The sequence below is a fragment of the Orycteropus afer genome, unplaced genomic scaffold (assembly GCF_000298275.1).
Source record: "Orycteropus afer afer isolate SDZICR_OR568_19922 unplaced genomic scaffold, OryAfe1.0 scaffold00086, whole genome shotgun sequence".
In the NCBI taxonomy this organism is placed as follows: Eukaryota; Metazoa; Chordata; class Mammalia; order Tubulidentata; family Orycteropodidae; genus Orycteropus; species Orycteropus afer.
This window is the reverse complement of record NW_006921673.1, coordinates 6,339,370-6,351,620: the sequence shown is the minus strand read 5'-3', so window position 1 is coordinate 6,351,620 and position 12,251 is coordinate 6,339,370. Positions and strand designations below refer to the sequence as shown.

The following is a 12,251-nucleotide window of genomic DNA, read 5'->3' as shown; positions in this document are numbered from 1 at the left end:
ATTGCCCAACCTTCCTTCCGAGGAGTGGCTGGTGGGTTTGAACCGCCAGCCTTCTGGTTAGCAGTCAAGTGCTTTAGCCACTATGCTACCAGAGCTCCTTACTCTTACTATTAGCTCCTTCTAACTGAAGGGAAGATAATTTAATTGGCAAATATAATTTGTTTTGATATAATAAACTAATGCACAAACTAATGTATATTTTAGGAAAGTATCTGTTGTGTTAAATGATTTAAATGTTTTACACAGAGTAGTTTTATCTTATGGTAAGAGCAGTTAGACAAATAGCCTGAATTAAGAACAATCCCTGAGAGTCCATCAGCCAGTAACTGATGACTGCATTGCAGTGCTAGTCACTATAGAATGCGGACTCACTGAATGTTTTAGGTGTATATTTGTATATGTTTTTGCACATTTGTGAAAATGTTCTCCTTCCACATATGTATGTTGTTGTTGTTATGTGCCATCGAGTCAGACCCGACTCATAGTGACCTGTCCTTGGGTTGCCGAGGTGGTATCACTATGGAAGTAGATGGCCCAACCTTCCTTCTGAGGAGTGGCTGGTGGGTTTGAACTGCCAGCCTTCTGGTTAGCAGTCAAGTGGCTTAGGCACTATGCTACCAGAGCTCCTCAACAACAAGTGTCCTTCTTTCCTATGCATTTCTGTCCTCTGGGCTTGCTCCCTGTGCAATTAGTATGCTTCTGATCTCCTATGGTTGAGTGTTGTAAGGAGTGTAGCTACCTGATATAAATGTTTGCCTTATATGCCTGTTTATTGTTTGGCTGGAAGCCACGGGAGTGAGTTCAATTCCAGGCCTGAAGGGTGACTAGGAGGCTTGGTCTCTGGGGTTTCACCAGTCTCTATATGACCAGCAAGCCTGTTCTTTATTTTTATAATTTTGAATATTGTTCCACATTTTTTCCCCACTTTGTCCAGGATCTCCTATTTTGATCCCTTTCTAAGTGGTTGACAGGGGTAGCCAGGCACCATCTAGTTCTTCTGCTCTCATGGTCATATAGGCTGAGGTTTCTATGGTCCACTCTTCCCTTGTGCTAGTTGTTTCCATGTGTCTTTTGTTTTCTTCATTCTTCTTTATTCCAGATGCAGAGAAACCGATTGTTGCATCTAGATTGTAAGCTTTTAAGACTCTAGTTGCTCCTCACCAAAGTAGGATGTAGAACAATAGGCAACCCTTTTAGCAGGTGGAGTCACTCTGTCCTTTGAAATACAGATGAAATTGATTTAAACATAGTACACTGTTATATTTAACAATTAATGAAACTTTTTATTTGTAAAGTATGTTTTGCTGTAAAACCTCTTGCATTTAAATTAACTCTAGGAAAACAAATCATGTTTGCATATGGAAATGTGACTCTGCTTAAAGAACACATTGTTAGTTATATTAACATTAATTACTGTCACAGAGCCAGATCTGTATTTCTGGTTTGTTCTTAGAAGCCTCTGTAACTTAATATGTGTTCTAATTATATTGCCTCTACATGGGTGAAGCAGCATTTTGGGATGTATGTAATAAACCACTATATTCCTATACTTGGGAAAATAAGTTTCTTCTGAGTTTGTGATTAAAAAGGTAACACAATATAAATTTGAACTCAGGTTAGCTACTGACTGTAGAAAGTATTAAGCAAAGCATCATTTTGATACTAATCTTTGGAATTTAACAGCTATGTGCTATTCTTTGTATTGATTAGCTAAAAACATCCATCATAACTTCTCTCAAAGGTGACAAAATAGTTTCTGCTTTGGGTTTGACAGAAATGACTTTTAGAAGCCATCATAAATTATAAATGAATTAAATAAATATATGTATTTTAAAAGTTATACATAAATTTACTTCTACTTTGAGTTTTGATTGACCATTGATATAATCAGGTAACCTTAGTGAAAAATAGGAAGATCCTCTGTGAGATGATTTGACGCAGTGGCTGCTACAGAGGGCTCAAACATAGCAGGTTGTGTTGATGGCACTGGACTAGGCAGTGTTGTGTTTTGTTGTACATAGGTTTGCTATGAATTGGAACTTCACTTGACAGCACCTGACAACAAAAATGTCATTAAAGGTATGTTTTTCTATAGTAGATTGTATAAGGCTAGCAATTGCATGTTTTTCTTTCTGCTCTTTGTTTTTGATAGTAGCACCAACTCAAATCTAAAAAAAAGAAACAAATGTACAAAAGAAAAAAATTCTCATCACTCTGAAGATTTCTTTGATGTTGTAGAGTATTGGGTAATAAGTTCTGTAAATGCCTTAGAGTTGTTTCTATGTATTGTTTAGAAGATTGCAATTGGCATTTAGTTAGACTAGGGAGGTATGTCATTATGAAGAAAATCAAGTGTTGTGAGGTTAATATAGTCACTTGTTGTTAGGTGCCATCAAGTTGGTTTTGACTCATTGCGACCCTATGTACAACAGAACAAAACATTGTTTGGTCCTGTGGCAACCTCACAATCCTTGCCATACTTGAGCCTATCATTGTAGCAACTGTGTCAATCCATCTCATTTGTTGGCCTTCCCTTTTTCTGCTGACTCTTTACTTTACCAAGCATGATAACCTTCTCCAGGGAGTGATCCCTTCTGACAACATGACCAAAGCGGATGAGACAACATCTGGCCATTCTCGCTTCTAAGGACCATTCAGGTTGCACTTCTTCCAGGACAGATTCGTTAGTTCTTCTGGTAATCCATGGTACTTTAGCACTCTTCACAGCACCACAGCTTACAAGCATCAACTCTTCTTTGGTCTTCCTTATTCATTGTCCAGCTTTCACACACATATAAGGCTATTGAAACTACCATGGCTTGGGTTAGGCGCACCCTAGTTTTTCAAAGAGACATCTTTACTCTTCAGCACTTTAAGATGTCTTTTGTAGTAGATTTGCCCAGTACACTATAAGATCTCATTTCTTGACTGCTGCTTCCATTGATTTTGATTGTGGAACCAAGTAATAGGAAATTGTTGACAACTTCAATCTTTTCTCCATTTATTGTGATGCTGCTTCTTGGTCTAGTTGTGAGGATTTTTGTGTGCTTGATGTTTAGGTGTAATCCATACTGCAGACTGTAGTCTTTAATTTTCAACAGTAAGTGCTTCAAATCATTTTCACCTTTCAGCAAGCAAGGTTGTGTTATCTGCATATCACAAATTGTTAACAAAGTCTTTCTCTAATCCTTATTCTGTGTACTTCTTCATAAAGTCCAGTTTCTTGGATTATTTACTTAGCATACTGATTGAATAAGTATGATGAAAGGATACAACCCCAATGCACTGCCTCCCTGATTGTAAACCATGCAGTGTCCCCTTGTTCTGTTCAAATGCCAACCTTCTACAGGTTCCTCATGAGCACAATTAAGTGTCCTGGAGTACGCATTCTTCTCAGTATTACCCATAATTGTTATAATCTACACGGTCAGTACTTTTGCGTAGTCAACAAAGTACAAATAAACATTTTTTTGGTATTCTTTGCTTTCAGCCAGGATCCATCTATCATCAGCAGTGATATCCCTCATTCTACATACCCTCTGAGTCCAGGTCGCATTTCTGGAAGTTCACTGTCAATGTACTGCTGCAACCATTTTTGAATTATCTTCAGAAAAATTTTACTTGCATGTGATATTAATGATATTATTTGATAATTTCCCCATTCTCTTGGATCACCTTTTTTTGGAATGGGTATAAATATGGATCTCTTCCAGTCAGTTGGCCAAATAGCTGTCTTCCAAATTTCTTGGCATAGATGAGTAAGTGCTTCCGGCGCAATATCTGTTTGTTGAAACATTCAGTGAGTGTTCTGTCAATTCCTAGAGCCTTGTTTTTCACCAGTTTCTTCAGTGCTGCTTCAACTTCTTCCTTCTGTACCATTGCTTCTAGATCATATGCCACCTCCTGAAATAGATGAACATTGACCAAATCTTTTTGTTACAGTGACTTTCTATATATTCCTTCCATCTTCTTTTGATGTTTTCTGCATCATTCAGTACTTTGCCCATAGAACCTTTCAGTAATGCAACTTGAGGCTTGATTTTTTTCTTCAGTTCTTTCAGTTTGAGAAATGCTGAGCATTTTCTTCCCTATCAGTTTTCTAACTCCAGGTGTTTGCACATTACAAATGACTTTGTCTTCTCAAATTTCTCTTTGAAATCTTCTTTTCAGCTCTTTTATCTTGTCATTTCTTCCATTTGCTTTAGCTACTCATTGTTCAAGAGCAAGTTGTAGTCTCTTATGACATCCAGTTTGATTTTTTCTTCTTTCATGTTTTTTTAATGATCTCTGACTTTCTTCATGTATAGTCATCTTGATGTCATCCCACAGTTTGTCTGGTTTTTGGTCATTGGTGTTCAGGATGTCAAATCTATTCTTCAAATGGTCTCTAAAGTCAATTGGGATATAATCAAGGTCATTTTAGCTCTTGTGAACTTGTTTGAATTGTTGTCAGCTTTAACTTGAACTTGCCTGTGAGTAATGGATGATCTGTTCCACAATCAGCTCCTAGTCTTTGTTTTGGTTGAAGATACTGAGCTTCACCATCACCTCTTTATGCAAATGTAGTCTGTCTGATTCCTGTATATTCCATCTAGTGATACCCACTTGTGTATAGCCAGTACTTACGTTGTTGAAAAAGTTTTTGCAGTGAAGAAGTCCTTGGTCTTGCAAAATTCTGTCACGGGATCTCCGGTGTCATTTCTACCAATAAGGTCCTATTTTTCAACTACCAGTGATCCTTCCTTGTTTCCAAGTTTGGCATTGCAATCACCGGTAATAATCAATACATCTTGATTGTGTATTGGATCAATATCAGACTGCAGAAGTTGGTAAAAATCTTCAATTTCCTCATCTTTGGCTTTGGTGGTTGCTGTATAAATTTGAATAATAGTAATATTAACTGGTCTTCCTTGTACACATATGGTTATTATCCTATCACTGACGGCATTGTGCTTCAGGATAAATCTTGAAACGTTTTGTGATAATGAATGCCACATCGTTCCTCTTCAATTTATCATCTTCAGCATAGTAGATCATATGGTTGTCTGATTCAAAATGGCCACAACCAGTCTATTTCTGCTTACTAATGTCTAGGATATCATTCCTTTTTTTTTTTTTTAGTTTGTTTGTTTTAGGTTTTTTAAAAAATTTTCATTGTGATTTGGGTGAAAGTTTACAGAGGAAATTAATTTTCCGTACAGCAGTTCATACACATTTTGTCTCATGACATTGACTGCAATTCCCCCGAATGTAACAGCTCTCTTCCCACAGTTACCTTTTCCCTGTGACCTTCCCTCCCATGGATCCCCCCCACCCCCAGCTGTCTCCCTGTGCAAATACTGCCCTTTTGTTCGCCCAGGATTGATCACTCCAGGTTGTGTATCAACCTGATGTAAATGTTCATTCCATATGCCTGTGCATTGCTTGGCTGGAAACCACAGAAGTGAGTTCAATTCAAGACCTGAAGGGTAGGTAGGGGCCATAGTCTCAGGAGTCTCACTGAGTTCTATCAGACCAGCAAACCTTGTCTTTTTTTCTTCTCTCTCTTTTTTTTTTCTCTCTCTTTTTTTTGTTTAATGATTTTGAGTTTTGTTCCACATTGTTCTCCTGTTCTATCCAGGATCTCCTGCACCAATTCCCCTCCAAATGGTTGACAGTGGTAGCTGGGCACCATCTAGTTCTTCTGGTCTCATGGTCATATAGGCTGAGGATCGCATGGTCTGCCAGTCCCTTAGACTAATTGTTTCCATGAATCTTTGGTTTTCTTCACTCTTCTTTGCTCTGGATGAGGAGAGACCGATCATTGCATGTAGATGACCACTTGTAAGCTTTTAAGACTCACCAAAGTAGGATGTAGAACAATGTTTTTGTGTAATGTGTTATGCCAATTGAGCTTGATATCCCTTGTGACCATGGTCCTTAGCTGATAGGTCCAGTGACTCACTCCTTCCAGATAGCTGGCTGTAGCCAAGAAGCCACTGCAGCCTTGCCCCTTGTCAGCTCTACAATATACCTGAACATCCTTAAAGCATATACAAATACACATGTGGAAACATTGTCTGCTAACTCTATACGTGGTCGTGGGCACTCTACTTCCTGCCTAGACATACCTGACTGTTTAGCCTGTCCATCTGTCTATTCACCTGTAGATAAATGCTTGCCATCACTGACAACGCAGTACTCTGCATGCAAAAGGATTCATCTTTGTTGTCTGTACCTCCCATATACCTTTCTATGTCTTCGCCTTTGTCAGTGCCACCATGTTGATCACTCCCTTTTAGTACACTGGCCTTCCCTTCACCCAGATCAATAATTGTCTCTACCTGTGCAGCAGTGTTTCCTCCCCTCCCACCCTTGGTAACCGACAAAGAAAGTTTCCTTCCATATATAAACCTTTCCTTAACTTTTTACAATAATAAACTAGTTACAGTATTTTTCCTGTGATTCACTTACTTCACTCACCATAATGTCCTACAAGTTTATACACGTTATGTGATATTTTACATTCTTTAGTGTTGAATAGTATTCCATTGTGTGTTATGTACCATTGTTTAGTTATCCATTCTTCTGTGGATGGGCACATAGGTTGTTTCCATCTTTTTGCTGTTGTAAATAGTCCTATGATGAACATGGGTCTGCGTTATGTTATTGTTATGTGCCGTCGAGTCGGCCCCGACTCATAGTGACCCCTCCTTGGGTTTCCGAGGCAGTATCACTACGGAAGTAGGATTGCCCAACCGTATATATGTTTTTATCCTGCCTCTCACTTCTTTAGGATATATACCTAAGTAATGTGAGACTTGACGGCACATAACAAAAGCAACAACAACAATGGGATTGCTGGATCAAATGATATTTCTAATTCCAACTTTTTCAGGAATCGCCATACTGATTTCCATAGTGATTATATCATTTAACACTCCCACTGGCAGTGTATGAGAGTCCCAATCTCTCCACATCCTTGCCAGGATTTGTTATTTTCTGTCTTGTTGAACTTTGCTATTAGTGCGGGGGCAAGATGATCTCGTTGTTTTGATATGCATCTCTCTAATGGCTAATGAGCGTGAACATTTCTTCATGAGTTTGTTGGCCATCGAATATCCTCTTTGGTGAAGTGTCTATTCATGTCTTCTGCCCATTTTGCAACTGATTTTTTTTTTCAACTGTCTTTTTGCTGTTGAGGTATTGGAGTTTTCTATAAATTCTAGAGATAAGTCCCTTGTCAGATATGTCATTGCCAAATATTTTTTTCCCAGTCTTTAGGCTCTCTTTTTACTAGGATATTTTCCTTTATGCATTCAATTTCATTTTTGGTAACTTCCAATTTTCCTAGATTCATATTTTGTACATTTCATGTTGTGATCATTAATGGATGTTTGCAGCTGTTTCTTCCCATTTTGAATTGTGCCGCATAGCAAATGGAGGTCCTGAAAGCTTTACTCCATCTTCTTTACTAAGATCGACTCTCCTTTGAGGAGGCAGATCTTTCCTACTCGTAATTTGAGTGCCTTCTCATCTGAGGGGCTGGTGGTCTTGCATTGTATTAGACAATGAGTGTTTCAGGGCTATTCATAAAGGTTTCCAGTAATATATCAGATAACATTTCACTGCTGTTCCTAAGGTATTCACTAGCCAATACTTTGAGAATTGGATAGCCCCTTTGTTCTTCCAATTCTGTCTTAGTCTTGAAGCTCCCTGAACCCTGTCCACCATGAAATACTGGTGGCATAGCCTTCAGCCTCACAGCAACATGCAGCACAGTACCACAGACTGACAGATGATAGACTCACTTAAGAATTTAAAAAAGTATCACTTAGGTTATTCAGGAGTTTGCTACATGTATTTTGTATGTATAACATCCTCACTCCAAATAGACATTTATAGAGCTAATTTACAAAAATATTCTAACAACAAATGTTGTTGTTGTTGTTGTTTTGCTGTTGAGTCGGCCCCGACTCATAGCGACCCCTCCTTGGGTTTCTGAGGCAGTATCACTACGGAAGTAGGATTGCCCAACCTTCCTTCCGAGGAGTGGCTGGTGGGTTTGAACCGCCAGCCTTCTGGTGAGCAGTCAAGTGCCTTAGGCACTATGCTACCAGAGCTCCTAACAACAAATAGTGTGTGTTTTTATTTTCATTGCCTTCCCAAACATTAATGTGTGCTTTCTGCTTATAGATATTGGTAGATATTTTACATGCTGTGTTTGATCTTTTTTTTTCCTTTTACTGTTACTCTTTTAATGGAAGTCCTACCTACCTCTAAATTATTGCAATCTTGTTATTTTTTTTTATTTCTGCCTTTAATCTACAGTATACATTATGTCTTAGAGTAATTACATTAAAGTGTAATTCCTTTCATAATATTTACTTATATCCATTCAGTAGCTCCTTTCTATCTATCTAGTGCCTTGCCATGCAAACTTGACATACAAGTTTGCAACATCTGGTATCAAGCAAACTTTCTAGCACCCTGTGTTTTATCCAAACTGGATTGCTGATTATTCTCTAATATGCTTTGTTCGTCTCTCCCTTTGGTCCTGCTGTTTCTCCATGTTTGGAATTTGCTTACTTGACCCATATTAACCTTCAGAATCCTAAGTTTTTAAAGCCCAGCTTAAATATCATCTTCTACTCATGGATGTTTTATGATTCTCCTATTTCACTGCCAAATATAATACATTTTTACTAAATGTTTAAAGCAATTTGTTCCATTTGCCACTTAAAGATATTTTGTATTCTGGTATTGTTACTGGAAAGTGTTATGGATTGAATTGTGTCCCCCCCCCCCATAAATGTGTCAACTTGGCTAAAACAAAAAAAAACCTAACTTACTGCTATTGAGTCAAATCCAACTCATAGTGACCCCTTCTTGGTTTCCAAGGCAATATCTCTATGGAAGTAGATTGGCCAGCCGTCATTCCAAGGAGTGGCTGGTGGGTTTGAACTGCCATCCTTCTAATTAGCAGTCAAATGCCTTAGGCACTACGCCACCAGAGCTCCAGTCAACTTGGCTAGGCAATGATTATTGTCTTCTATTTTGTGATCTGATGTAATTATCTTGTGTGTTGTAATCCTCACCTCTGTGATGCTAATGAGGAAGGATTAGAATCAATTGTGTTAATGAGGCCAAACGTAGTCTAAAGGATTAGGTTGTATCTTGAGTCAGTCTCCTATGTGATATAAAAAGGATTAAACAAGGGAGCAGAGATCAGATGGACCTTATTATCACCAGGCAAGAAGAGTCAGGCATGGACTGTGTCCTTTGGATGCAGGATCCCTGTGCTGTGAACCTCCTAGACCCAGAGGAAAGTTGATGCTAGGACACATGGAGATCCCCAGAGGGTGCCAAGCCCATGGATGTTGAAAGGAGACAAGGACCTTCCCTCAGAGCCAATAGATAGAGAAAGCCTTCTCCTAGAGCTGGCGCTCTGAATTCAGAGTTCTAGCCTCCTCAATGGTGAAAGAATAAATTTGTTTGTTAAAGCCATCCACTTGCGATATTTCTGTTATAGCAGCACGAGACAGCTAAGACAAAAGGGTTCACTTTACCTCCTTCATTAAATTGCTAGATATCAGGTGCAGATAAGGACACCTTATCAAGTGTCCATTAAGTATTTAAAAGGAAGAATGTTGTTGTTGTTGGGTACCTCTGACTCGTAGCAACCCCTCGTACAACAGAATGAAACACTGCTTGATCCTGCAGCACCTTCACAATCTCTCTTATGCTTGAGCCCATTGTGGCAACCATGTTGTCAGTCCATCTTGAGAGTCTTCCCCCTTTTTTGCCGACCCATTACTTTTCTAAGCATGATATCCTTCTTCAGGAAATGGTCCCTTCTGACAACATGATTAAAGTATGTGAGAACAATGGCTGATCATTCTCGCTTCCAAGGAGCATTCCGGGTATACTTCTTTCAGGACAGATTTGTTTGTTTTTCTGGCAGTCCATGGAATTTCCAGTATTCTTTGGCAACACCACAACTCAAAGGCATCAATAATTCTTCAGTTTTCCTTATTCATTGTCCAGCTTTCACATGTATATGAGGCGATCGAAAATATCATGGCTTGGGTTAGGAACATCTTAGTCTTCAAAGTGACATCTTAGCTTCTTAATACTTGTAAGAGATCTTTTGCATCAGATTTTCCCAGTATAATATGACATCTGCTAAAATCAAGGTATTGAGCTAGGACTTTGATGTTATCTGAAGCTTGGAGACCTTTTTTAAGCTTTTACTGGTTGTTGGTAGAGTGCAGTTTTTCACAACTGTGGGCCTAAAGCCTTAAGTTATTGTCCACTGATTCTCTGGCATTTGACCCTCTCCACAACATGGCTCTTTGCTTCTTTTAGGCCAACAGGAGAGCACATCTAATGCGTTGACTGTCTCTGATCTCTAGACCTTTTTAAAGGGCTCATCTGATTAGATCAGGCCAATAGGATCTTCTCTCTTTTAAATAACTCACAGTCACCTGTTAGAGACCTTAATTATAACACCTTTACCATGTAGCATTAACCTAATTAGGTGAGCAGTGTCCTGTGACTCTTGCCCACAATCAAGGGTAAGGCACAAGCTTATTGAACATAGCAGTTGACTCCTTGTTCGGTAAAAATGGGACCTTTCTGATGTGCTAAGCTTTTGTTCAGGCCATGGAAATACAGAAATTAAGAAGCCTGGTGCCTTTCTGTAGTGAGAAAGTAGAGACAAACAACAAAACATTGATATAATGATGTTCAGTGAATGCTGTGGTAGAAGGGCAGCCCAGAATACAGTGAAAACATCTAGCCTAAGTTATATAGGGAGAGGTTTGGTTAGGGAAGGTTTTGTGTATGAAATAAGTAAACATACTACTGCAGTTCTTGAAACTATAGTCTTAAAACTATATATTTTTCTAGGAAGAAAAATTAATTTGGTATTTAAATTGATGAAATTTTTAAATGACTTTTTCTTTTCTTCTAGATGGTATACCTCAAGTTTACTATTTTGGCCCTTGTGGTAAATACAATGCTATGGTGCTGGAACTGCTTGGACCTAGTTTGGAAGACTTATTTGACTTGTGTGACAGGACATTTTCTCTTAAAACAGTTCTCATGATAGCTATACAACTGGTAAGTAAAGCAGAGTGTTTTGTAGTTGTTAGAATGATTGCATAATCATTTAGTTATAAATGTGTATTAAGTTTAAAGTTTTGTGACATTCCTTACAGATCATTTGACATAGTAAAAATATTCTGCTTTTCATATGTTGTCTTTTAGGATGCATATAACTTAAAACAGCTGAATCTAGATGTACTTTATTTAACTGAAAGAATTAATAACTTATTTCTATAAGATAAGTCTCAGTTTGAGAATGGTTTCCAGCCCTTTTTTGATGTAGAAGATGATTACTTGGAAAGAGATGCTTCTGAAACATGAATTCAAGATTAGGAGTCCATGTTAATGGTCTCGGGAGAAGAGAAACAAACTAATGAGAGAGTCTTAATAAATTATTTAAATTTCATAGAGTCTGTGATAAAACAATATAGAGAGATCCTTGTGTCTTATCAATTCCACTTTCCCACTTCCACATCCTATGGAAATATTCAGGTATACTCAAAAAATATTTTAGTCCAATATGTTTATAGTAAAAATGAGGGAAAACTCAAATGTCCAGAATTAACAGGATTAGTTTGCAGAAGGAGCTCTGGTAGCATAGTGCCTAAGCCACTTGACTGCTAACCAGAAGGCTGGCAGTAAAAACCCACCAGCCACTCCTCGGAAGGAAGGCTGGGCAATCTATTTCCGTAGTGATACTGCCTCGGAAACCCAAGGAGGGGTCGCTATGAGTCGGGTCTGACTCCATGGCCCATAAGAACAACAACAACAACAGTTGTGAATAATCATAAAATAATATGCCATTAGAAAGTGTGTATTAAAAGAATGTTATGAGCTGGACAATGCTCATAATACCTTGTCAAGTGAGACGTATAAGATACTTTTTTTCTATTCTATCATAGAATATAGGATACAAAATTTATTATTAAACAAAGAAACTAAAATTGCCCTTGTGACTTTATTGGTACATTACATTGTTAATCATGGTTGTTACTAAATTAAGTGATTTTATTTTTTCATTCCTAATGTTCTATTGAGGTTTTTACATTGAACATTATTCAAGAATCTGTAAAATAGCTAATAAAAATGTGCTATATTATTATTTGAATCTAAAATTTAATAGTTTCAAGATACTTTTAAGCATTTAATACCTGAAAAAAAGT

The 12,251-nt window shown here is 38.0% G+C and overlaps 1 protein-coding gene across 1 annotated transcript in view; it reads left to right on the top strand.

Moving 5' to 3' along the window:
- CSNK1G3 (casein kinase 1 gamma 3) overlaps window positions 1-12,251 on the top strand; it is a 157,676-nt gene that overhangs the window by 72,016 nt on the left and 73,409 nt on the right. The window contains exon 4 of the mRNA XM_007942225.1: window positions 10,955-11,103. Coding sequence (XP_007940416.1) covers window positions 10,955-11,103 — 149 coding nt within the window. The remainder of the gene's footprint in view (window positions 1-10,954; window positions 11,104-12,251) is intronic.